The sequence below is a fragment of the Silurus meridionalis genome, chromosome 27, assembly GCF_014805685.1.
Source record: "Silurus meridionalis isolate SWU-2019-XX chromosome 27, ASM1480568v1, whole genome shotgun sequence".
In the NCBI taxonomy this organism is placed as follows: Eukaryota; Metazoa; Chordata; class Actinopteri; order Siluriformes; family Siluridae; genus Silurus; species Silurus meridionalis.
This window is the reverse complement of record NC_060910.1, coordinates 17,771,150-17,797,826: the sequence shown is the minus strand read 5'-3', so window position 1 is coordinate 17,797,826 and position 26,677 is coordinate 17,771,150. Positions and strand designations below refer to the sequence as shown.

General features: G+C 41.7%; 2 protein-coding genes and 2 long non-coding RNA genes across 4 annotated transcripts; 2 read left to right on the top strand and 2 right to left on the bottom strand.

Annotated features, from left to right (window-relative positions):
- The first annotated feature begins 1,868 nt into the window (after window positions 1-1,868).
- ankrd13a (ankyrin repeat domain 13A) lies at window positions 1,869-9,615 on the top strand. The gene is made up of 15 exons (XM_046842275.1): window positions 1,869-2,141; window positions 3,641-3,776; window positions 4,252-4,376; window positions 4,534-4,579; window positions 4,961-5,104; window positions 5,250-5,439; window positions 5,605-5,671; window positions 5,846-5,927; window positions 6,109-6,170; window positions 6,287-6,417; window positions 6,526-6,683; window positions 6,880-7,029; window positions 7,210-7,379; window positions 7,469-7,530; window positions 7,615-9,615. Exons 1-15 carry the CDS (start codon window positions 2,061-2,063, stop codon window positions 7,808-7,810), a joined length of 1,800 nt encoding a protein of 599 aa, XP_046698231.1. The 5' UTR covers window positions 1,869-2,060; the 3' UTR covers window positions 7,811-9,615.
- LOC124380995 lies at window positions 9,373-11,811 on the bottom strand. Its single transcript, XR_006924755.1, has 4 exons — window positions 11,511-11,811; window positions 11,291-11,381; window positions 10,824-10,897; window positions 9,373-9,916 (listed from the first exon to the last, which is right to left on the bottom strand). It is a non-coding gene; the product is annotated as an uncharacterized LOC124380995 (long non-coding RNA).
- LOC124380997 lies at window positions 11,299-16,744 on the top strand. The gene is made up of 2 exons (XR_006924758.1): window positions 11,299-11,434; window positions 16,371-16,744. It is a non-coding gene; the product is annotated as an uncharacterized LOC124380997 (long non-coding RNA).
- LOC124380939 (sodium-dependent serotonin transporter-like) lies at window positions 13,748-25,635 on the bottom strand. The gene is given in 15 exon segments (XM_046842274.1): window positions 13,748-14,115; window positions 16,375-16,446; window positions 17,309-17,476; window positions 18,739-18,839; window positions 19,068-19,167; window positions 19,313-19,444; window positions 19,526-19,638; window positions 19,715-19,842; window positions 20,380-20,448; window positions 20,450-20,481; window positions 21,236-21,370; window positions 21,528-21,666; window positions 22,009-22,228; window positions 22,591-22,725; window positions 25,054-25,635. Coding segments are annotated over 15 exon segments (1,806 nt in total). The 5' UTR covers window positions 25,226-25,635; the 3' UTR covers window positions 13,748-14,025.
- Window positions 25,636-26,677: the final 1,042 nt, after the last annotated feature.

The window sequence follows — 26,677 nt, the reverse complement described above, 5'->3', positions numbered from 1 at the left end:
GAGTTTATTGAATAAAACACTTTTTATTTTTTTTACATTGTGATTAAAAGCTTACCTCAGGTTTGCTTTCTTCAAAATGTCAAGATGAGAGAAGAACAACCGAAGGCACAAAACAGAGAACTGCAAGAGGGTTCATGTGTGTGGAACCCCAGCAAACGAAACAGAAAGCTGAACATTACAAATAACAAAACAGCAGCATCACAATACATACAATAAAGTTCAGGGAGGTGAAGGGAGGAGGATTTTTATTTAGACATGAATTAAACCACACATTGTAAACACAGGTGTCCTCAAACAAAACCTGTGGAGTAGAACTATATACAATAAAAAAGAAAGATAGCACAGTGAAATTCATTCTTCTCATATCCCAGTGATGTTGGGCAGCTGAGGTCAGAGTGCAGGGTCAGCCATGATACAGCACCACTGGAGCACAGGGGGTTAAGGGCCTTGCTCAAGGGCCCAAGAGTGGTAGCTTTGGTTGATACTGGGTCTTGGACCCCTGACCTTCTGATCAGTAATCAGAAGATCAGATTGATAGCTGAACCTCTCACTAACAATAACACAATAGAGTGTTTTGCATTCTTTGCATGTACGGAATCAGTCAAAGCGTGAAGGAAACCTGAACACCCTGATAAGATCAGACTTTTTATCAGACAGATTTGGGCACAGATTAATGCCAGTAAACTGCATGTCATTATTACGAATCATCATTGTGCTGCCTACAGTCAGTAACTCTGTGTGTGTGTGTGTGTGTGTGTGTGTGTGTGTGTGTGTGTGTTTGTGAGACAGAGACCAATAGGTGCAGGTATGAATCAGATGTTACCAAGCAAACTGGATAATGAGTGTATAGTATATTACCCAGTATATCTGTCATTCTTTAGTGAGTCAGATAATTTGTCTGACTCTTTCGACTCCCCCTCAAAAAATACCTGTTACTCTATCTAAAACAGGCAAATTATGACGTGTTGTTTTTCACTTTCTTTAACATTGATTGAAGATGTTTGAGGAAATCTTTTATTTTCAATTTCCCAAAACCACACTTTTTACACACGGAGTCGAGTTACTTCATAAGAATCGAATCCCTAAACCGACTCATTAATCAATTCCACTGCCTCGTTTTCAATAACAGCGAATTTCAAGCTTTAACACTCCATTTACACGTGAACACGTTTCTCCACGTGTTTATAGGCTATTGAGTATCTTTAATAACCATTCAAATATACAATTAGCCAATAATATATATTTTATATAGTATTATACCCTAGGCTATACAGGGGACACGTCTAAGGGTCGTGTATTCTATTTATTACACGGTCAATAACTACTTTAGTGAATGAAGTTTTATTACAAATCACTTATTAACATTTATTTATTAATATAAGATTTAACACTGAAATTTCATTTTGGGTAAAGAATTTGCAGACAATTCTTAAAAAAAAGGATCTGTTACTATACTATCCATGTATAATAGTAATATTAATATTATATATTATAGTGGCGTATTCTATAATATAATTATATAATATAATACAATCTATCAAATATTATATTATATTTATATTCTATAATATTTTGGGCGGCAACAAAATGATATCCATCATGGTACAACCCGACCCCCTTTTTCTTTTTTTTAACATGAACCGGTCCAGAGTTTGGAAGTGACCATTATGATGGTACGCAATTTTACTGTTTAGGACTTCTAATAAAACGATTGAGGAAAAAACAATAATCAAAGAAGTACTAAATACAAAAGAATACTTTTAATCTTACATATATATTTTTTTAATCAATTGAAAAAATATTTGTAAATCTTTTATTATGCTTCTTTCAACCCGCACCCCCCCGTATGTTTTGTGTTAATGGTTTAAACCGATTACTTCCTTGTTTTGTGGAAAAGTTTAGTTTGGGAAAGTCTCTGCTCTGTGACACCAAACTCATCAGAAATGAGTTCATTTAGTTCTTTTACTTTATAATTAAATAAATGGGGGATATTCGGTCACGGCGGTAGTTTCTTCTTCTTCTTCGTTGTGGTGTTTTGAAATCTTTTCTAAAGCAGTGAAATGGACTACAGGGAGAAGTTTCCTCTGCACTGGCTGGTTTGGCAGAACAACTACAGGCAGCTGGAAAATCAAATCTACGCGGTATAAATATATAATGATTTTATAAATGTATTTATAATTATAGCGTGGAATAATGAGTTAAAAGTCACGGTTAGTCGAGGACAGCTAGGTGTGGTAGCATGCTAGCTAACTGAATACAATACAAGCTCATTCGAGGGTTTGAGTTATTCAACAATCGTACAAAATAATTGCGTTTTGCTTGTTATTTTGTTATTCTTCAGTTTTTGTGCTGTGAAAATCCGAATAAAATGAATATAAATCCCAGCTTGAACTGATTAGCTGTTTTGTAGCTGTAAAATCACGGGCTGTGTCCCAATCAGCGCTTTAGTTCACTAGATAGTGTGTTGAACACTAGTTTTGTTGTACCCTATGTAGTGCACATGTACAAGGAGCAGAGGCGGTTTGGGACTTAAACAGTACTGCCGGTAATCAGCACAATTACAGTGAGGCTGTGGTGTTCTAGCAGCGTGTACAGAACCACACACAATCTATCTCTCCACACACACACACACACACACACACACACACACACTCCTGAGTAATGAGCTGTAATTAGATCAGGGTTTGTTTGTGTTATATGAGAGAGGGAGTCTGACACGTGTGTGATTAAATGTAATCTGATGATGATAATGATGTGATCATGGAGGAGATGATGATGGTGGTGATTATGATGATGATAGTTATGGTGATCATGATGGTGGTGGTGATTATGATGATGGAAGTGATGGTGGAGATCATGTTGATAATGGAGGTGGTGATCGTGGTGATGATGTTGATGATCATGATGCTGGTGGGTATGTTGATGGTGATGTTGATCGTGATGGTGGTGAAGATGGTGATCATACTGATAATAGTGGTAATGATGGTGATGTAAAGGATGATGGTCGTGGTGTTGAGGATGGTGGTGGTGATTATGGCGGTGATCGTTTTGATGATGGTGGTTATGGTGATGATGGTGGTTATGGTGATGTTGATAATCATGATGCTGGTGGTTATGTTGATGTTGGTGATGATGGTGATCATGTTGATGGTGGTTATGGTGATGATTGTGGTGATCTTGTTGATGGTGATGATGTTGGTGATGTTGATAGTGATGGTGGTGAGGATGGTGATTATACCGATGATGGTGATGATGGTCGTGGTGTTGAGGATGGTGATTATACTGATGATGGTGATGATGGTCGTGGTGTTGAGGATGGTGGTGATGATAATGGTGGTGATCGTTTTGATGATGGTGGTTATGGTGGTGATATTGATAATCATGATGCTGGTGGTTATGTTGATGGTGGTTATGGTGATGATGGTGGTGATCTTGTTGATGGTGGTTATGTTGATGTTGGTGATGTTGATAGTGATGGTGATAAGGATGGTGATCATACTGATAATAGTGGTAATGATGGTGATGATGGTCGTGCTGTTGAGGATGGTGGTGATGATAATGGGGATGATGGTAGTGTTGATTGTGATGTTGATGGTGTTGATGTTAAGGACGATGGTGGTGATGTTGATGATGTGTGCAGCACAATGTGGAGGAGGTGGACCCGAGAGGACGAACCCCGCTGCATCTAGCCGTGTCTCTGGGTCATCTGGAGTCGGTCCGAGTTCTGCTGAGACACGGAGCCCAGGTCACCAAGGAAAACGCCAAGAACTGGACCGGTCAGTCCAGCACACACACACACACACACACACACACATTTTCAATCACATTCGCACGCACACTCACATTCTCTCATAGGTGTGTGTGTGTGTGTGTGTGTGTGTGTGTGTGTGTGTGCGCTCTGGTTGACATGCATGACTTCTCATGCTTTAAGAGTTTCAATAGCAGATAAGACACAGCAGCTGAAAAGGAAATAAGATGAACAGTGAATGTGTGTGGGTGTGTGTGTGGGTGTGTGTGTTTGTTTCGAGAAATGAGAAGGCGTGAGTGATGTCATGATGCGGGTGTGAGGGACACTCAAGTGTGTAATTATCATAACTTTGAAACCTTATATGCTGTTAACATGCACAATTACAGAGTGAATGATTGTGTGTGTGTGTATTTTAAATGACTGCTTGTCTCTCTGTTAACTGAACCCCAAACATCACAAACCAGGTTAATGTTATCTGTTGTGTATAACTTGTGTATGTGTAGTGCTCCAGGAAGCGGTCAGTACAGGAGATCCGGAGATGGTGCAGCTGGTTCTGCAGAGGCGTGATTACCTCAAAGCCTCCACAGCCCTCGCAGGAGTCCCCGCGTTACTGTGCAAGATCCGAGAGGTGACGCGCACACACACACTCCCTTATCTTCTCCTGATAGAGTGATATTTCTACACACACCACAGAACTATGATGTTTTGTTTTGTGTGTGTGTGTGTGTGTGTGTGTGTGTGTGTGCACGTGCACACTGATGTGATGTTTCTCTCTCATCCTGCAGTCTCCAGATTTCTACATGGAGATGAAATGGGAGTTCACCAGCTGGAGTAAGTGCAGCTCCCACGTCCTGTACACCTCTCATCATCATCATCATCTTCATCTTCTTCATCTTCATCTTCTTTATTATTATTATTATTTCACTCTTGCACACATTAGCTAGGCGTGGCCATGAGTTCTGTGTTCTGATTGGTCAGAAAGTCAGAAGGCGTAGGTTAATGTTATGGAGCAGCAGCTCTAACAGGAGCACAGCTTATCGTTGCTATAGTAACGGCCCATTCACAAGAACCTGGTCTCCAGTGTCAGTGACGTGGAGCAGTCAGAGGCGAAGCTGTTCAGGTTTTCAGGATTTTTCTGTGACATGACAAGTGCTAAAAGTGTGTGTGTGTGTGTGTGTGTGTGTGTGTGTGTGTGTCATGTTTACGTCTCAGTACCGCTGGTGTCACGTGTGTGTCCGAGTGACGTGTGCCGTATCTGGAAGAGCGGTACGAGTCTGCGAGTGGACGCCACGCTGCTCGGCTTCGAGAACATGACGTGGATCAGGGGGAGGCGGAGCTACATCTTCAAAGGAGACGGTATATATACACACACACACACACACACACACACACACACACAAGGATTCAATCAATATTAATTTAATTAAAGAACTGAATTCTGGAGGTGTGTTATATATTTTGGTGTGTGTGTGTGTGTGCATGTGTGTGTGTGGGTGGACAGAGAACTGCGCCGAGCTGATGGAGGTGAACCACGACGACGAGGTGGTGGACACGGAGCGCTTCGACATCACGCGCGAGCTGGACGAGGTCACGCTCGACTCCATGCAGCCCGAACAACAGGAAGTGGCCAAGCGTCTGACCACGCCCATCGTCAACACCTTCCTCGACACCAAGGACATCTCGTTCGAGAGGTGGGTCACCGTGGAGCCGAACGACGTCCAGTCCCTCACATGGGGATCTGAGAAATGATCAATCAGCGAGTTTTATAACGAATGAAAATCAGCACACTGAAAACTGACTGTGTGTGTGTGTGTGTGTGTGTGTGTGTGTGTGTGTGTGTGTGTGTGTGTGTGCAGGTGTAAATCGGGGATCTGGGGCTGGAGATCAGACAGAACAGAAGTAGTAAACGGGTTTGAAGCGAAGGTGCGCCTTTTCCTCATAAACTTCCCGTAAGACGGAGCTCTGAGGTCAGAGTCAATTCTGACCAATCAGAATGCAGATATCTGCATTACCACGTGCTGCCCAGTATTATATCATGATAGTACAGTAATAAGAGTGTCAGGCTTTTGTCTCACGGGGATGATGGTGGTGTTGCAGGTGTTCTCCGTCAACAACGTGAACGTGGTGATTCGCACGAGGACGGAGCACCTCACCGACGAAGAGAAAACCCGAATCAAAAGTAACGGCTGAGATCACACGCGTACTACAGATGTGGAAGAACAACAGGATAAATACGTGATCATCCATTCCAGTGGTTGAGTTTCAGTGTGTGTGTGTGTGTGTGTGTGTGTGTGTGTGTGTGTGTGTGTGTGTGTGTGTGTGTGTGTGTGTGTGTGTGTGTGTGTGTGTGTGTGTTGCAGGTGAGAGGAACATTCTGGAGTCTTTTCTCGGGACGGTCGAGCAGCAGATCAGCGCTCAGGGGGTACGTGAGGAATGTAACCATATGATGTGCAGCTGCATTTGTTAATAATATGATTGTTATTATTAATAATAAACAAAAACAAATGTAAGTTTTATTGCTAAGAATTGTTCTTTAAGGATTTAACGCTGGAGTACGCGACGGCGACGAACCCGACAGCCATCACTCCAGAGGAATATTTTGACCCGGACTTTGACCTGAAGGACCGAGACATCGGCCGACCCATCGAGCTCACCATCAGAACCCAAAGGTCAATAAACAACTGATACAAATAAAACCCTGTTTATTTGCATTGTCATTTCCTGGTTTGCTTTGTAACGAAGCTCTAGCGTCTTGACCTGGTTTTGATGCTCCTCAGGTTTAAGGGGACGTTGTGGATGAGCGAGGAGCACCCCCTCTCTCTGGTGGAGCAGGTCACCCCCATCATCGACCTGATGGCTCGCACCAGCACTCACTTCGCCCGTCTCGGAGACTTCATCCAGCTCCGCTTCCCCCCAGGCTTCCCCGTCAAGATCGGTAACGCGGTCACATTCATGATATGGCGCATAAGCATTCACACCCCCTGAACTATCAGAGGTTGTCTCACCATCCTGAGTGTGAAGCGCGGTGGCGGTAGCATTATGTTAAGAGTCACCTCTGTGAAAACGTTCAGGTGGGGTGTAAATACTCAATCTGTTCTGTGAATTTGATATTCTTTCTCGTCCCTCGGCAGAGATCCCGCTGTTCCACGTGCTGAACGCCCGCATCACGTTCGGAAGCGTAAACAAGTGCGGCACGGAGGAGCCTGCAGACGGGAGCCAGTCGTCCTCGACCCCTTCGCCGACGGAGGAGGACAAAGACAGCGAGAGCAGCGAAGCGTCAGGTATCACGAATCCGCATCCACAAAGAGTTTCATACATCACTGATACAGAGCGCGAGTCCATGCTAATGTTCGAACGATCAGCACTCGGGAGTCTGAGACGATCGTGGACCTGAACTCGAGCGTGCGCCGGGGCAAACCGACCCAGGATGGGGGGAATCAAATCTCTCTGTCTCCGTGCAGGTGTCACTCCATTCCAAGTGTCCCCCTCTGTTTTTACGGTTCCTGCTCACTATCACCAGCGTGGAGGCAGCAGACACACACACATCCCCCGGCCCTCCAACCACGACGAGGAGCTGCTGCAGTACGCCATCCACCGGAGCCTGCTCGAGTCCAGCAGCTACAGCGCGCAGGTGTGTGTGTGTGTGTGTGTGTGTGTGTGTGTGTGCGCATATATGTGTGTGTGTGTGAGATGCTGATGTGTCTCCTCTTTGATTTCTAGAACCCTTGGAGCGACTCTAATGGAGTTTCAGCACACAGTTTGGTAGAAAGTCTGAGTGACGGGTGAGTCCAGACTTTTATTAAAAAAAAAAGTTTTAAACCGTTTGATATCATTCTCTGATCTGCTTCTACACCTCTGGACCTCAGGAACGTCTCTGAAGGCGTGCTGGTGGATTTAAGCGAGACCACGCCCACCAGCACGGAGTCCGCCTCCAGCCCGGACTCCGACCTCCGATTGGCCATGGAGCTGTCGGCCCGCGAGCAGGAGGAAGAGGAGAGGAGGCGGAAAGAAGAGGAGGAGGAGCTGGAGAGGATCCTGCAGCTCTCGCTCATGGAAAAATGACCCGGACGAGAAGGGAGACGGAGGAAGGACAAAAGGGAAAATGCCGTTTCCTGGTCGCGGAGCCAACGGAGCTCGTCCACTTCCTGCTCTGCCGTGGATTATAACGCGGATCCTTCTGCTATTCTGACGAGCGAGCCGTTTGCTAAGAAAAGAATCGTCGCCCAAAGCCTGACCTTTAATCCACACACACACACACACACACACACACACACACACACACACACACACACACTTTCACTCACAAAGCACACACCCATTTTTTTTTAAACACTTCCTGTTTTGTTTCTGAGACGATGCTGCTGCTGTGACGGAGGAAATCTCTGAGCTGCTTCACTCAGACTGTGTAAAAAAGGCCAAAAGGTGTGTGTGTGTGTGTGTGTGTGTGTGTGTGTGTGTGTGTGTGTGTGTGTGTGTGTGAGAACCTTTAAAGTAGGGGTCTCCAATCTTTTTCAGAAAGGGCCAGTGTGGGTGCAGGTTTTCATTCCAACCAATCAATGGTCACACCTGATAGTCATTGAAAATGAAGATCATTAGATTTGAACAGGTAGAATGTGGTGTGGACTTGCTTGGTTAAAATAAAAACCTGCACCCACACTGGCCCTTTCTGGAAAAGATTGGAGACCCCTGCTTTAAAGCAAGCTGTGTTTTCACATAATCTCAGGGTTCTTCTGGTTTCCTTCATTGATGACAGAGGAGTTTCGAGATGACAGAAGGTTCCGGAGGCTCCCCAAATAAACGACCTTTGATTAGCTATAACAAAGCGTGAGCTGATGACCGCTGATGCAGTCAAATTAATCCATGAATCCTTTTTTAACCGCATGTGTTCATCTAGAAATTTTATCTGCGGATTGTTCAGGCTACTGTGCTCCGAGATATCCGCTCTCCAGTGTTAGCATCGTTAGCCTGGGTTAGAACTCAAACGCTTCAACTCGTACAGCAATACCGAACGCCACCACCGTGCCTCTGCGAGTGAAAGGTTTGTAGGTGATCCCTTCCGAGACTCCTTCGCTTCCTGTGTGGAGATCTATCACTGTGAGATTGAGGATAAGTCCAACTTTTTTCCCCCTTGCGCCCACATGCTGTGCACCAGCAGGGGGCGTGAGTTTGAGAGCTACTTAAAAACAGGAAAGTCAACTCAAATCTCCTGTCTGTCGTTCACGGGATGCTACAGAAGCAGTTCCACCACCATTTTTAAAAACAAAAGAGAAACTCGCCAGTCAACATATAATGAAATGAACTCGCAGGACGACTGCTGGATGAAAATGTCTCCTACTTGTGATTACAAATTAATGAGTTTTTCGGGATCCGTATCGACTTTTTTCACACCAGACCAATCCGAGGTCATGTGCAGGACGCAGGGTTTTGTAACGCCCTCGATTTTTGCATGAAAGGTGTAAAGCTGAGAACGCAGACGGAGTGCATTGTAGCAAACCATTAAGATTAGCTTACACACACACACACACACACACACACACACACACACACATTTTATATGGGAGAAGAATTCTAAATAGATTTTTTTTTATTATTCCAAAACCATACAAAGCAACTGTGATTGTCTCCAGTTATACAGGCAGTGTTCAGGAACGTCACATTTTTTATTTCTGGTGGTTTCTTGGGTTTTTAAAGGAATGAACTGCCAAACATAATGCATTTTTTTTTTTTTTTTTACCATATCAGGGTTTCTCACTGGCTAGTTTTCGCAGCTAATTAACTGTTTTCTGAGCTGAGCGTGTGGAGAAATGTACAGTGTGTTAAAGGTAACATATATAAAATAATAATAAAAGCACTTTATATGACTTGAAGGATGGAGATTTTATTTTATTTATATATATTATATAATTTTTAAATCTCCGAGTGTCTCACTTCTGTGACCAGCAGATGGCGCAATTCAAACACAAGCGCTTCTGATGCTGCCGTTCATCATCAGACCCACTTATGGAACACCAGATAACTCATTATGGAGCAGAACGTGGATGCTGATGACCTTCTAAACATAGCCTCGTGTGCAACCGCGGGGTTTTAAACCGCATGTCCTAATCCAATCAGAGCGCAGGAAAGAGATGGATGGCGGTTTCTTCCACGGCGTGTAAGCAGGAGGCAGGGCTGGAAATAGAAATGCAGATTGGATTGTGCTACATGATTGGGAAAAGTGAAGGATGCTAAAAGAGACAGGGCTTCATCGTGAGCAGGAGACACCAAACAGTGAGACGTGAGACTGAATTCTTTTCTGCTAAAACTGTGGGTTCATCAATAATAATCAAACATTCAACACTCCCAAAAATCCGATCCAAATAACGTGAACAAAGACTTCAGATTTTGACGTGAGATTTATTTCGACAAATATCTTGCGCACAAGTCTCGCACTAAACAACTGCGAATAAATAAATCCATAAAATCAAACAATACAACGCATATTGAATAAAAAAAGTGCAGGTGGAAATCAAATCAAAATCCAGCAGCTGTTGAGAGAACCGGATCGTGTGCAGGAGCCCGAAATCCATATCGGTCCTAATGACATCAGGTAGAAAGTGATCGGATTACTGCGGTCCATCTGTGAAGCTCGAACGTCCGAGTTTCCCTGCGCTCAAACTCCTTGTCTCTCATCATCGGATTGGACGTTCACATCAACACGCTTCTATCAACCTTCCAGCTTGGCTAATAACGTTAGCGTCAAAACATGCGTTAGCATTACAGTGTGTTTATGGTTATTTTGATCCATTTAGAGCTACATTGAACCACTTGGTTGTAAATAGAAACGGTGGATTCAAACAAATAGATTCTCAACTCAAACAGCGATTCATTGGAGCATCAAAAAATGTGAAAAGTTCGATCAGGTGCGATATAACGGGGGAAAACTCGCATTTTTTCACAAGAGAATTAATAAACTGAATTAATAAATTCTGTTTTTGTTTCATGGAAAGTAAAGGGACGCAGAGTCCTTATAAATCTCAATTACCCATGATTATAAAGCAAAGCTGATTTTCCGCAGACGCCTTTTTGAACGACATACCGAAGGAGGGTCAAGTCGTCTATCTGACGCTCGGATCCTCCAGTCCTCCTCCTCAGGTCTTCATTCTCCACCGTCTGCTCATCAGGGGGCCACACCAATGAAGACAAACCAATTATTGCAAATCAGAACCAATCCAAGGTGAAAAAGCTCATGATGATTTGAATACAAATACAGTATCTATCTATCTATCTATCTATCTATCTATCTATCTATCTATCTATCTATCTATCTATAGCAAACAGTATAACTGATGACACTATGTGCTTTAAATATGTTTGTTCTTGTTTACAAATACATATTTAAATTGTAATATCTGGGCCATCATCGACTCGACCATTACGCATGCGCGCTTCAGCGCCGTGAAACCCATGTGCGGACGATGCCACGGTCCTGAAACGCGCATGCGCATAAGTTTAAGGACGGGTAATAATAGAAACAATTGACCGAAGACTGATAATATGAATTACCTCAGTCACCGAGCTCTCAGCGGCTTGTACACACACACCGCCATGACTATCACAGCCACCAGGAGAACAGCCAGCACGCTGATGAGCAACACTGAGACACAAAGCAGGAATAAACAATGATGTCCATTGCAGTATCATCACTAGGTAAACGTTCTGCTGTTCTTCTCCGATCATGTCTTCTTTCTAAACATATTTATAATCTATCAAAACATATTTTTACCTAAATTTTGATTCTGAAGCACCGCATACGGCCTTTCGTTTGCTGTCGTTTCAACAACGAAGACAAACATGAAGAAAACAAACGATGAAACCCGGAGTCCCAGCATCACTGTGGTCCAGAACAGGTTCAGTCCCTCCAGCTTGGTCCATACACACTACTGTACTAAACAGTACGCCAGAAAAGTACACATCCGCTCCTAGCGTACTCTCCTCGTCTACTCTTTAGTACAATAGTATGCATTGTGGACGGGGTTAGAAGCTTCCCGGTCCTAAATCCCGCTGGATTTATTTCGCTTTGCCCCGAAAAGCCGCCATTTTGTTAGTTTTTTCTTTTTTCTGAGGTAATGAAGCTAACTGGTTAGCTCAGTGAATAAAATCAACAAATACTCATATAAATATAGTTGCAGTCTATTTTGATTTTTTTCACACGCAATAAAATGGCTATTATATTACTGTTATTCATTTAATAATATTTAATTATTAATTTAATTACATATATAATTAAAATGTAACTCGCCATTATACAGGATTAGCATGAGCTTTGCTTATCGATGCATAGAAAAACCATTGATGGAAACAAGTGCCACAGGTGGAAACGGTCATAAAAAATGAAAATAAACTCCCTATGAGGTCAATAAAATCCAAATAAAATACTAATAAGATTTCTGTATTTTTATTCTTGCTGTGCAGCCTGGTACCAGTCCGTGACCCGTTCTCATTACGTAATGTGATGGTGATAAAGTCTTGGAGATAATTTTTCTAAGTAGCAACGCATCTGTTACAATCGGCCTGCATTGTTTTTTCATTTGTTAACTTGTAAAAATTCCATACACCAGTAATCTGTCCTAATCAGTGTAAAACACACATTTCCATTATCTAACATCTAATGAGAACAATAAGGAAGATCAGTTGCATAATGTGGTGTAACATGAGGTTGATTCCCAATGCCATTTCTTTGGAAAAATATAACAAACTATAATGAATATATGAGGCTCAATTCAGATTGAAATGTTTTGCAAGGTGGAGGTTGGAGTAATGTTTCTTTCTTTGGGATTTTTATTTCCCTCTACATCCATCATGTCAGTATTTCGACAGAACGATTACACACATGTCTGGAAAGATTCAATTGGCCTTCTAAAGGAAGTCCAATATAAATGACCTCAGGTGATATATACATACAGCATATATCCTGTCTGCGCTGATGACCGTAAATCTTATCCCATCCAAGTAGTGCTCTCGTTGCTCTATAAATGCTATCATGTAGCATGATGGAATGACATTAACCTACAATGGAAGCGGATGGTAGTCAAATTACCCCGTGTCTGGCTTCATATAGTAAAGGTGGTTAACGTTAATGTGTGATATCAAAGAAGCTTATGGAAACTCCGCTGACCTGAGCGGGTTCATGTTCTCTCACTCGGAGCTTCTTTGTGTAGCAGATTGCTCCGCTTTTTTTTCTTAAAATGGTGCTCAAAGTCAGGACCATGGTTCAACTTCATGGTTCAACAAGAAGTTCACTGCGCAATCTCATAATTTCCATCTCCAGGTCTCCTCACCTCACCTACAGCAGTATCTAACTTTGCTAACTTGGCTGAAAGCGCACAAATCTCCACAAGCGCACTCCAGAATCTAGTGGAAACATCTTCCCAGATGAAATGCGTTAGGCATCCACACACTTTTAGATAAATACAATATTATTGTACACAACTAAATGAATACATCTGAATAACTGAATTGTGCTCACAAAATACAAAAAAAACAATTAGTTTTACAGTAAAAGTGGCCCCAGGCAACAGAAAGTTTGAAGACCATCTTCTCGGTTGCTTGTTATTTCCATTGCTTCACCCACCTATTCATTGTGCTCATCAATAGGAAGTGCATTGAGCTCTCTTACTCTTTTGTTTTCCCCTCGCGCTGAGACCCACCAACGCCACGGAGGCCTTTGATCCATTCGCGAAGTGCTTGAATGTGGAATTAGCATCTTCTCTTTCATATTCCCAGACCCTCCATACCTGTGTTTCTGAGCCACAGATTTCGGTTTAGCGTGGTCTTTAATAAAACATCTCATTTAAACGCTTGGCACAATGGCGTCCTCTGATCGCGCCCGGTGTTTCGCGATGCAAATCAACGCGGTAATTAAAAAGCGGCATAAACAGAGCAGGTCTCCTTGGGAAACGCTCGTTTATTTCCTCGGGCAACGAGTTACATAACAAAAAAATACCACTTTCACAACGTGACTGAATAGAGAATCTTTTTTTTTCTCGTCGTAGATCTTTATTGTTAATTCAGACATTTACACAAACAAGACTCTCCGTCACAATTTTACAATACCGTACACATGAACACGAAGAACGCGTTTCTCACCCCAATGTAACACTCACAGCAATCAGAAATCACATTTTGTATTTATTTCTGAAAAAAAAACAACAAAAAAAACAAAAACAAAGAGAATTACATGTACAATTTGGCTATAGGATAAACGCTGCGTTCCAGATTTTAACGTGTCCTCGCCGACTTCACGGTAATTTCTCAATGATTTCCTGAAGTGAATCCTGACCCCAGTTTGTTAGATGAGCTTTCGGAGGATCACAGAGGTCCAGCCTGATCTTTAGAACAGGAAAGAAATGACAGATGCAGCTTTAATAACTACTTCAGAATGAAGTGCGAAAGCAATTCTCAAAGCTTGTGAAGAAAAGATTTGGGTTGTATGTAGCTGATCACCATGTGTTCGTGACCTCCGATGGATCTTTACTTACACTACTGGAGATTCCACCAGTTAATATCCCGAGGCCACGATCTTCCCAAGATCTATTAGGTGACGAGACTTATTGCACCTGTTCTATTTTAATAAAAACGACTGAGACAATGAAGTCAGTTAGATTGAACCGCTGGCTCAGGATCCTAAGTCCAGAGATGACTTAATAATATTACACTTTAATCGTGAAATACACCCCAGAGTCACTGGCATAGTGATATGCCATAAAGAGCTCAGAGTGTTTAATGTGAGGGCTGAGAGGAGATGAAAAGAACCTTCTATCTCTCTAATGTGGTCCGATTGCTGGCGTTGTTATGTAGCTGTGCGAACGATCCTGTCATACCGACGATCCTGACAAACTATTTAATGAATAAATTCCCCACAACATAATAATTGAGGAGAATCTTTATCTATGACTTTGAAATATCATCTTGATATTGATTTACCATTGATTTCTGGCCGCGCCTTTTGGACTTCCAAAATGAATCCTGTCATGACTTCTAATGAACTTGTTCAAAATGGTTTACATTATATTCTAAATCCAAATGATGACTGGCTTGAATGATTCTATGGACCGATCCAATGTGGTCCGACGTTTCTTCAGTTACTTATATACTAAGTTACTTCCTGCAATATGTTTCTATTAACTAAACACTTCTTGCCATCAACATCCTCTAATTAAATGGTCTATAAGGACGTGATGGAGAAACGTAAAGCTTTTGTGCCTCTGGTGAGTGTTCACATCTATACCACGTTTGCTGGACCAGCCACATGCACAAGCGACAACCCTGACAGCTGGTACACGCCCACAAACTATCAACGTGACAAGCTTGTTGTGTGTTTGTGCGAACAACGAATTAATTTAACGCAAGTATACAGTGAGTGTTGATGGGAAGTCGACGAGGTCACTTTAAAAAACATCAACGTAAGATCGCAGAGAAACGATACGGATTTTTTCCAGAGGCACACAACCTAACGATACAAGAGGTTAAATAGCGATACAGATGTTCATGCAGCATTGAAGCAGAACGCTCCCCGAACTCTCCACAATGCACACCTGGAACGGCGGCCCTGATTTGTCCCCTCAGCGTGAGGTAAACTTTTTAAATCTTTTCCAATCTCCCATTTATAATTCAATATTCAAAATGGCAAAACCTTGAACAAAGAATGACGAAATATCAACCAGTAACCAGATAGCATTTTACACGTTTCATTGGATTCACTGTCTGCGTTTTTAACAATATCGTACCGACTGCAGTCGCAAACTCATTCTTGCTTCTCAAATGCTAAAGCTGCAAGAGCAATAAGTAGCATTTCTTTATTTCATGTATAAAAAATGTCAATGACTGGTGTATTTTTCTGTCTGGAACCAAAAATAGAGGAGAAGTTCTACTGTGTGTAATAAAAACCCGAACTAAAATAAAATATATGTTATAGCAGCTGTAAAGGATCTTTCCCTCATTACCTTTTGTCCCTTCTTGAAAATAATGTCTGGTAAATGCAACATCACACCCCTAAAACTGGAGACTCCTTCAATTACGTCTCTTTATATAAAGCTGAACCAAACCAGCAACGACACACTTTGTGTTGTTCCTTGTTCAATAGCAAATCTGTTCATTATCATGTATCAGATTGCGTGAAGTTTCCATCGTACTGTTACTAAAAAAATGATAACGATAGAAAACGACGTCCTTCTGTCCGATCAGAATCAAATCTCGGAAACCCTTTACATTGGACAGAAGCCAAATGAAAACCTAAGGTGTAACCCTTTCTACGTATAAAAATACAATAATGTAATAATGACATACACTCTCAAGTCCAAAGGTTGATATCTAACCGTAATCAAGAAGTCGTGCTGTGATTTTATTCCAATCCAAATGAACCCAAATGGAATTTGCATTTAAGTGATGTCAAGTCGAAAAGAAGACTGCGATGATGTAATGTTTTCAGGAGTCGTGTCTGAATGTGAGCAGCATGACGAGTATTGCACTTGGAATACGGACCAAAACGTGCTACTTATTGCTTCTTTAATCGTGTGTGTGTGTGTGTGTGTGTGTGTGTGTGTGTGTGTGTGTGTATGTATGTTTTGTTTTTGTGTGTTTTAAGGTACCGGAGTCAAACCCAGCGTGTCTGTGTGGATGTCCGGCAGCGTTCGTTCGGGTCGCAGACAAACAGCCAGACGCTGAAATGAGAAACAGCAATGAGGAGAAAGAGGTCAGAGGTCACTGAGCACGATGACACGGATCTAGAATTCTGCTGCTCTAAATCCTACACAGAGATGAACCCAGTGCTGTACGCTTCTTTTATTTGAATTCATTTTAATAGACACAGCAAAAGAGAAAAGGAGAAACCTTCCATGGACCTCCATGGAGCCCACTAAGGTCATTAGCTGTTTGACTTGGGATTGAACTGGAAATGGGTGTTACTATGGTTATAGGTGTTTATAAGCAGCAACTCTTATTAAACTACTGACCAAACTACCTACGTGTTCGATGCTCTGAACACATACCTAACGTTCCAGCCAATCACACCCCACTGTTCATTCTCACCAATGAATATCGACTGTACAAACTACAGTATTGGGACACCTGACTTTTGCAGCCAGACGAGGTTCTTCCCTGAACTTTCACCACATATTTGAAGGCACACAAGAACATCTTTGGATGCAGGCACATGCAAATGTCCCTATTTTTTTAACTAGAAGACCCAAATCTGTCCCTGTGCACAAAGCGAACCCCATGAAGATATGCTTTACATAGGTTGGCGTGGAAGATCTCCAGCTACAGAGCTCCAACCCCATGAAGGATAATGCAAACACTGACATGTAAACACTGACTGCACCCCAGGCCTCCTCTCCTCACCTACATCAGTACCTAATTTTATTAATTAAATCACAAATCTCCACATGCACAACATCTTCCCAGAAGAGTGGAGGTTATTATGACAGGAAATGGTGACTAAATGTGGAATGGGATGTTCAGAAGGGAGCAGAATTATTCTCAGGTGTCCACACACTTTTGTTATTATTTCCTTCATGTCCTCACCTGCTTAAGCGAGCCGGGCGTCCACACCAGCTTATACACCATGTAGACCGGGATCCAAATGAAAGACGAGGCTCCGATTATGTAACCCACCGTGACGCTCCAGTCAGGAAAGGTGTAATCGAACATCACAAGCGGGGCCGGGTTCAGCAGAGAGCTGATGATGATGTACTGAACAAGAAAACACACTCAGTAAAGGTCAAATACACACTGAGACAAATCCTTTTATTTTCTTTTTATAGAAATCATATCTGAATATTACATTTCGGCTACAAATGGATGCCTGACATTGTATCCGTTCTGCTTTCGCTCAATAAGAACACACTTTTCCTGCTTTTATATTAGTCATGAATCTTGTTGGGAATATTTTTTTCCAGTTCTAATGAAATAAAAACTCAATCCTACACGGAAAAAATAATCCTGGAATGAGATTTACTCAAGAACTGTAAACTGTACATATGCTATATGGACAAAAACATTGTGTAGACCCCTGACCATAAACATTAGATTCCACGTGTAATCCACATTTCCTGTTATAATAACACTCCACTCTTCATGGGAGATGTTCCACTGGATTTATGTGGAGATTTGTGCTCATTCATTCACAAAAGCGTACAGTACTGATGTAGGTGAGGTGAGGAGATCCTCCCAAAGGTGATCAATAGCTCTTTAGCAGGCTACTCAAGATCTTCCACACACTTGTAACCAACGTGAGCTGGCTTTGTGCACAGGGGCATTGCCATGCTGGACCAGGTTTGGGTCTTCTAGTTCAGGGTAAAATTTCATCAACTGGTAACAGTCTGCTATAGAACCACATTTGGCTGAAAAAGTCAGCCAATACTTTTGTCCAAAGAGTGTTTTATTTTTTTTCATTGACATCAGTGACAAATGTCTGACGCTTCAGGTAATCTCCATGCACCCGAGGTAGAGATGGAGATGGCAGTTTATCATGTTCGGGGCCTAATAATAAAGGAATAAGAAGGAGAGAGTGCAGGGGGTGAATGTCAGCGCTTGCACGCGCGATTGCGTTAGCGAGGTGAATGGGATTGACATTTGGGGTGGAGAAGTTTCCAAAGTGCGGCGGAGACAGAAAAACGCGATTAAAGTGTCTTTAAGAGCCGGAGGGAAGGAAACAACTTCTACAATTTCTAAATGAGAAAGTAATAAAGCAAGGAAACGCTTGACCTTCTGTAGACTTCTAGAAGGTTCTCAGGCTGTTTCTTTATTTACTTTAAAAGGCATCAGAAAACAAATGACCAGTGATGGATTTCTGTGTACTGGACTGTTACACATTCTAGGTATATGTTATATAGTTAATTTTATATAAAATAAAATTTAATACAATATACTGTATGGAAAATTAAAATCAGTAAAATGTTTAAATTCATTCTACAGTTGAAAAATCCTTAAATAAAGTATGTGTTTTTATTTACCGCTAGAAAAGTCGGGCTGATGGCTACCCAACAAAATCTCCAGAAGAGTCCGGGCATGTGCCCAAGCATGGCTTTGACATCGTTACTGAACCTGTTGATCCCTGAGAGGAAAACAAAACACATTGAGGTTCTAGGTACCAATAAAGATCCTGTTCTTTGCATAAACTATGACTAGCACTGTGATACAGTGATTATATAATGAGGTAATAGAATGATATAAATATTGGTATAGTTAAAAATAACAGTAGAAAGCAATATTACATCAAATATTGTTGGACGAAACGTTATGTAGTCGCGAGATCTGTTTTTACAGCTAAATGTTGTCTTACCGTAAAACCAGGAGACTGCGGTGGCTTCCAAAAACACAATAGCTATAATGGAGGATCCGACTCCATACTCCTCAAGTAGTTTAACTACATACGCACCTCCCTGTAACCCGGAAAAACCAACATTGTCAAAGCTGGAATTCAGTGCAAGTGGATTTTTGTTTTTCATTTAGTCCGGTTCACATTATAATGTTTTCCTCGGTTGTGTGAAATCTTTAATTTAATAAAAAGCACCGTTTGGGACTTACTTTAGTAAGAGTGCTCAGAGAACCCAAAAAGCAGATGGCCACCAAACCCAACACAAGCACCTCCCTCCTGTGGGATAGAAAGTCTGGATACTCATCCATGACAGCAGTAATGATGGCTTCCAGACCTCCAAACTGGACACACGCATATAATATATATAAATATATACTATTACATCCGTATTCACAAAAATGTGTAGGTGTATGTAGACACACCGTGCTGTCCAATCCCAGTGTGATCATCATCGCAAAGAAGATAATGGCGAAAAACGTGGATCCCATCATGTTGGCAATGGCTTCTGGGTAAGTGATGAACAGAAGACTCGGGCCTACACGAAAAAGTTACTGGAATGTGTTTCTGATGATGCCTGAATTACAGCCAAATAATCAACACTGGGTTCTTACCCTTATTTCTGGCTACATCTTCCACGTTAACGTGTCTCTGCTCAGCCATGTAGCCCAGAACGGTAAAAATCACAAAGCCAGACATGAAGCTGGTCAGGCAGTTCACCAAACTCGTCACAATGGCGTCTCTGACAAAAGAAAAAGAGAGAAAAAAAAACCTGTATATAAAATACTGTTATAAGATGCTAGCAAGACAGGACGGGACGTAGCACTGCTTAGCCAAAAATGTAGAAGTTTAGCGTATATACAGGAGTGACAGCAGAAGGTGTAGGTTTCAGAGCACACGTGCTTCAGAGAAAGGAAGTCGATGGTGTAGATCTAATAGGCGGATGTGCAATGTTAACCGTGACATCATGAACATTCTAGCAGTAGATGATAAAGACGGTCGGCTGTACAGCGCCGTATATGTTCTCTATACATCCCGGTAACTTCATCAGCTGTAATTAAGAGTCCTGCTCTCATTTGTTGGAGACTCGTCTCCTCTGACTTCCTCCTTCTTCATCTCATTTAGCACCAATTGAAGCCAGAGCCAAAACACACACACACACACACACACACACACACACAGTTTCTAGGAAATGAACAAGCGAATACAACACCAACTAACGCCACATGTTCGTTTCAGGAGAAGTCTAAAAAAAAAAGCAAGAGGAGGTTCTTCGTACCTGTAGCAGTTGTTATTGAACGGATTGTAACTGGAAAGAGCAAGCAGAACTCCAAAACCAGGGCCGAGAGAAGAAGATCTGAGCTGCGGCATCCACCCAAACCTGCACCACACACACACACACACAAACACAATCCTAGTGTTTATACACCTAAAAGCTTTTTTTTGTTCTTTGATCTCCTGAACTTTTAAGCTAGTAACGTTGTGGAGCGGTTCTCGCTCCTCACAGCTCCTTCACTGAGAAGAACAGTGTGCTGAACATTGAGGTTGAGCAGCCTGGAGGTCTTAAGACCACCTGCAGGTACTGCAGATCTTTGCTGGTTTTCTGTTGTGGTGCTGAAACAATTAACTTTACATACATCTATTCGATCTAATAAACAAATAGAATGAACCTGAATACAGAATTTATCTTGTTATGGTTACATTCTATCAAAAAAAACTCAAATTCATTCAAAAATAATTGATCTTTGTGTGTGTGTGTGTGTGTGTGTGTGTGTGTGTGTGTGTGTGTGTGTGTGTGTGTGTGTGTATGTGTGTGTGTGCACTTGAGTCACAGTGTGCAAGAGCCATTTTAGAAAGGAACACCAATTATGCATCTGATTAGCGGCGCGCTTTATTCCTGCATCTCATCTGCATCTTCTGCAGCAGAAAACAAACAAATCCAGAGTGACGTTTAAATCAAATCGATTAAAAAACATTTTATTTCACCTGAGTACAACAGTGGGTTTACAGTGTTCCAATTTGATCAGGTGGAGTTTTACCTCAGTGGGTGAAGTGTGTGTGCATGTGTGTGTGTGTGTGTGTGTGTGTGTGTGTGTGTGTGTCAGAGATGAAGAGAAAAAGAAAGAGATACTCACAGTTGTATCCTTTAGTTTCTCCCATTTGGGCTGCAGGTAGAAGACGACGCCCCTCCAGGCTCCAGGTAGCGTTGCACCTCGAATTAGCAAAATGAACAACACCACGTAGGGAAGAGTGGCTGTGACCCAAACCACCTGAAGGAGAGAGAGAGAAGGAAAGAAGGAAGGAGGGAGAGAAAGAGAGAAGTTTTGCATCAGTGTTAATGTAATTTAAAACTCTTTAATAGTATGGCTTGGATGTAAATGTGTGTCTGATATATGTGTGTGTGTGTGTGTGTGTGTGTGTGTGCACCTTGCCCGATGTTTTGACTCCTTTCCACAGGCTAAAGTAGACGATGGTGAAGATGAGGAACAGGCAGAGCATCAGCTGCCAGCGGATCACACCCACGTTCTCCAAACCGTCGGACTCGTGGAGCTCCAACACGTTCCTCCTGCTCACACACATCCACATCCACGTTACACCTCCCTCTCTTTTTATAGCTGCCATAAGGTAAGTGAGAAGAGGAACTGACCGGCGTATTGCAACGTAACTATAAGAGGTAACTATAAATGGATAAATAGTGCGGCATGATCTTTTTTTTTTCTGTGTTTGCTTCCTCGATTTTCTTCTCATCATCATCCTCATCCTAAATTACTACTGAACAGGCTTGTGGAGCTTCAGCCAGCTCTCGAGTCTATCCACTGATTTCATGATGTGAAGTTTATGTAAAAAAAAAAGAAAAAGCGCCTTCTGTCATGTCTCTTCTCAATCTGTGCCACTTACATGCACTTACGTGTAAAACTCCTCGGCCGGTGAGCGCGAGTAGTTTGTCCACGTCACGTTGTCCTTGCCGAAGTAGTTGGTGCAGTTTTCCGTGTTCCACGCGTTGTCGCAGTTCGTCCAGGGCAGAGTGCTGCTGAAGGATGAGTAGAAGTAGAACAAGGCCCACGCGATGATGGTGTTGTAGTAGAACGAGACGTACAGCGCGATGACGCAGATGGAGAAACCGATGCCTGAGAAAACCAAGAGAAATCTGATAAAAAACCGGACTGATCATGTGCCAGCTTAATACTTTACAGGTAGACCTTCAGGATCTTCAAGGTTCTCCAGGAACATGACTAATGTTCATGGTAACATTTGCAACCTTCCAGGAGTCATGATACATGGTCCCCCTGTCAAGCAATCAATATATACTTAAAATATACCAGGATATGAAACTCCTGAAACTCCTGGTAAAGCAAATTGCTTGGAATCTTCTACAAGATCTAAAATATTGTAATAATGTTCTCTTTCACCTACAGTGATCACTGAGATGCTTCACGTTTTGACCTTGGAAGAAGCCTTGCAGTGCGATAAAGTAGGTATTTTGTGTCACCTTTGAATATGGGGCAAATGTGTTTCCATATGGAGATGGCGCCTGTGCGGTGGTACTGCCCCAGAGCCAGCTCCATGTAGAAGAGTGGTACACCCCCGAATATAGCCATGAGGGTATAGGGGATGAGGAAGGCTCCTAAATAAAGACAAAAAAGAATTGCTGTGAAGAAGTGCACCCTATCAGGTGGAGCATTTACAAATCATTACATTTCAGAATCGCCTTCGGGTGTCAGGGAGGTCTTACAAACTTCATGAGTACACCAGCATCATGGACTGATCTAGGACTGATCAGACATCTTCCATTTCCAATGTACCCTGGTATATGTATGATTATATCTTGGCAGTGATTAGAGTTTTACTATCTCACTTAACACAAAGCTGTTCTTTTCAACTCTATACCGCAACATCTACTACCACAAAGTGCATAGACTGGAAGTAGAAGGTGGTGGCTGAGGACATTTAAAATGCAGTCTCAAGTGCCCCATTGTGCAATTGAGGTCCCCAATGCCTGGGTCTATGTTTCAGATGGTTACATCAGGAATTTATGGTTTAAATTCAATAGCTGCCACTGATTTGACCCCTCAAGTGAGACCCCTTATGCAATCTAAGCTCCCAGGCACCATAGTGTTTACTGCATCGATCTACTAAAATGCTGGAGCGAGTCATCAGCTGTGGATAACTTGTAGGTTAAGGCAGAAGTCTTCACCTGACAGCACTGGGACCTGTATCTTGGTAGAACACTTCTAAATCTCCTGTGTTTATCACAGCTTCTTCTCCAACCACTCAACATTTTCAGCGTTTGTGATGCTTTACACAGAACAAACATCTATAATCTATAGAATATATAATCTATAATTTTGCTAATGATTTAATTGTTTTCTTTATAATTGAGGCAGTGTCCAATAAACATTGCCAAATTTGATCTCTGGTCCATTCCAGAAGGTATTTCAGAGACTGGATTTCCCAATGAAAGCTTCAAATCTGCCACGTGAAATAAAGACAGATGTTGGCAGAAGTAGCCCCTGGAGATGATCTCAGGAAGTCATGTGCACTTTATATGCTTTATGTGGTCCTGCTTTGAACATTCTTTATGGTGCTGCGATGGAAATCTGTGGTCTGGACAGAGGAGATCCCATGGGCATCCCATAATATTTATTTGTTTAAGCTCTCTCCCTTAGACCACATGCTTTATTATTGCTGTCTCTTTGTGAGGATTAAGAGGTAGCAAACATTGTCATTATGATGGCTGAGGAAGATGCTGATTTATCAGCCTGGAACTTAACGTTATACTTGACATGAGTCTACACACCGATTCAAATGTTCTACCAAGCAACAGTAAACCAATGCTAAACATGATTTTCGATATAAATCCAGCATGTTTTATTAATTATTGATTTTTCTTTCTTTATGGATTAACAATTTAACGTTTTTAACGCCAGTATTTAACCACATTTTTTACTACAATAAGCTACAATGTTATTAACCCACTCATGGCCAAATGAGGAACAAATATTTGTCGTATAAATGAAATAATTGTAAGGTGTTCTGGATAAAAGGCATCTGCTAAATGCCATGAATATAAATATAAGCTTGTCCTTTACGTTTTACAGTTTTATTATATTAATGTTATATACAGAAAACGTTTTCAGTTGCTGAAAATCACAGTATTTCCCTTTCCATAAGAAATGTCCTTAATTAATATCACTTATTAGTTAGAAATTTGTCAGGTTATTTTATGATTTAAAGATTATATGTTTTTTTCAATAAATAATTGGTCTTTAATAGAATATAAATTGAATTCAGATCCAAACAGGTTTAAGTCCCTCCTCAAACCTTTTGCATTCAGCACCATGGACAGGGCCGCTTCAATATTTTTGTGTTTTTTGGTGAAAAACAAAAACAAGATATAAAAACGTTAAAAAATAAAAAACTTATATTAACACATGAATCTGATTCACTTAGACGCTGAAATATGATTCTGATCCCAAATACTAAAAAGTACATTTCCACCCCGACCCCTGATCACAAAAAAATAAAAAATAAAAATAATACAAAAAATACAAAAATATTACATTTTTTGCTTTATAACCTATTCTCGTTGCAGATTACTATATAATTACTATATATCATAGTCACCTAATGCATAATGAAAAAAAGTACCTTAGGCATTTTTAATAAACGGATTTCTCATATTTATATTTTTATTGGCTCTGCACGTGAACTCTGTACAATGACTGTAATTATGCATTTTATTTAGTAATATAAATATGCATTAATTGTTTTATACTTTTCTTTATTAATTTACTGTATTTATAATCATTTACTGTTGTAACACTTTTATTTTAGTTTATTAGGCTGCACAACTTATTTGCCAAATTCCTTACAAATGTTCTTCCTTGAAGGGAAAATGATGTTTAATTTTGATGCCAAAATGAACTGCGCACCAAATAAAGCACTTGTTTACCTCCGCCGTTCTGGTAGCAGATGTAGGGAAATCTCCAAACGTTGCCCAAATCCACAGCGAATCCAATCACCGAGAGCAGAAAGTCGCCTTTTTTGCCCCATCGGTCGCGCGACTCCGTCTGAAGGATGACCGGACCCGGGCTCGCGCTCAACCCCAACTCGTGATGGTGCATGTCGCGGTAGAAAAGGAGAGAGAAAGATTGAAGAAAAAGAAGCACAACGGGAAGAAGGGAAAAGTTGGAAGAAAAGTTGTGCAGCGGGAACAACAGGTGAGCTTCAGGTGCGACGCGCGCGGACAGGAAGACGCATGCTGCAGGTCGGAGCGCGCGCGCTGAGTGGAACAGCACAACGCACTTCTTAGTCTGACTCTGTTACACACTCTGTCTCTTACCCACCCACCACACACACACACACACACACACGTGCGCGTGAGCGGGAAGGCCACAACCGGATGAGATTAGAGAATAAAGCAGCAGCTCGTGTATAAAAAATATATAAAACTTGAGCGCGCGCGCTGCTAATGGATTTCTCACGTGCTCTCGAGACTGCAGATGAAGTTTGCAGCGTTTTGTGTGTACACCATCCTCACACCATCATCATCTTCTACTAGTGAACTAACACACACACACACACACACACATTTGTGTTTCTCTTCCCTAATCCCAGGAGTGTACCTTTAAATCTATTCAATAATTGTACACATTTTTGGGTTGAGTATAAAATACATTTTGATAAACTGATGACTGATTAATCAGGTTCATATTAGGCAAAACCACGCCCATAACCCAATCCTAACCCCGCCCATTTACTCTCTTACAAGCGATGATTGGAGTAAGTCCACAGAAACATAAAAACATCACCATATTCAATACACTGTACACACTTTCTAAACATCTCATTCTACATGTATTCTTATTATAAGCTCCAATCTTCTGGGATGATGTTCCACATTATGTTGTGGAGATTTGTGCAAATTCAGCCGTGAGGGCGTTAGTAAAGTCAGGAACTGATGTAGGTGAGGTAAAGAACCATGGAGTGCAGATCTTTATGAATCAATAGTGAAAGAAATATTGGAAAAACCCGGTGTCCCAATACTTTTCTTCATGTTTGCAGAAAATTTCTGGTGCACAGATTCAGTCATATGTTACTAAGCAGCGGACATGCTGCTGGTGAAGGATCTCATGTGGTCACTATTGGCATTCACTTATAGATTTTTTTTTCACTTTTCAGGGTCAGAACATGTTGAAGAAGTTTCTCACTCTGCTCTCCAGCCAGCGTGTATTGAAATAGCACCAAACGAGCCTCGTTAGCCAAACTTAATAAAATGCGAGTCCGAAATCGAATCAGCTGCTTTTAGCTCGGGCTAGACTGAAGGAGTCAGAAAGTGGATGGGGAAACTGTGGCGAGTGCAGTTGCAGCAAACGAGGTTAAACCTACAGGATGGAGCTGAGCGCATACATGCGAGATCAGCGCAGCGCCACAGACTGTGTGTCTGCATGAGTATCTCCACCGGTGCTTATTATCAGGTCACTTAGATCACACACTCCACATCCCCCCACCAACCTGAGTGACTCACAAAATTGCCAATTGAAATGACAACAAGATTAAGGGCCTTGCTGTGGTGT

What these genes read in the sequence shown, in the direction of transcription:
- ankrd13a (XM_046842275.1), top strand. Translation starts at nt 2,061, where the DNA reads ATGGACTACAGGGAGAAGTTTCCTCTGCACTGGCTGGTTTGGCAGAAC. An exon ending in AGCAGATCAGCGCTCAGGGG is followed by an intron (nt 6,171 to 6,286) that starts GTACGTGAGGAA and finishes TTGTTCTTTAAG; the next exon opens with GATTTAACGCTGGAGTACGC. An exon ending in CCAGCAGCTACAGCGCGCAG is followed by an intron (nt 7,380 to 7,468) that starts GTGTGTGTGTGT and finishes TTTGATTTCTAG; the next exon opens with AACCCTTGGAGCGACTCTAA.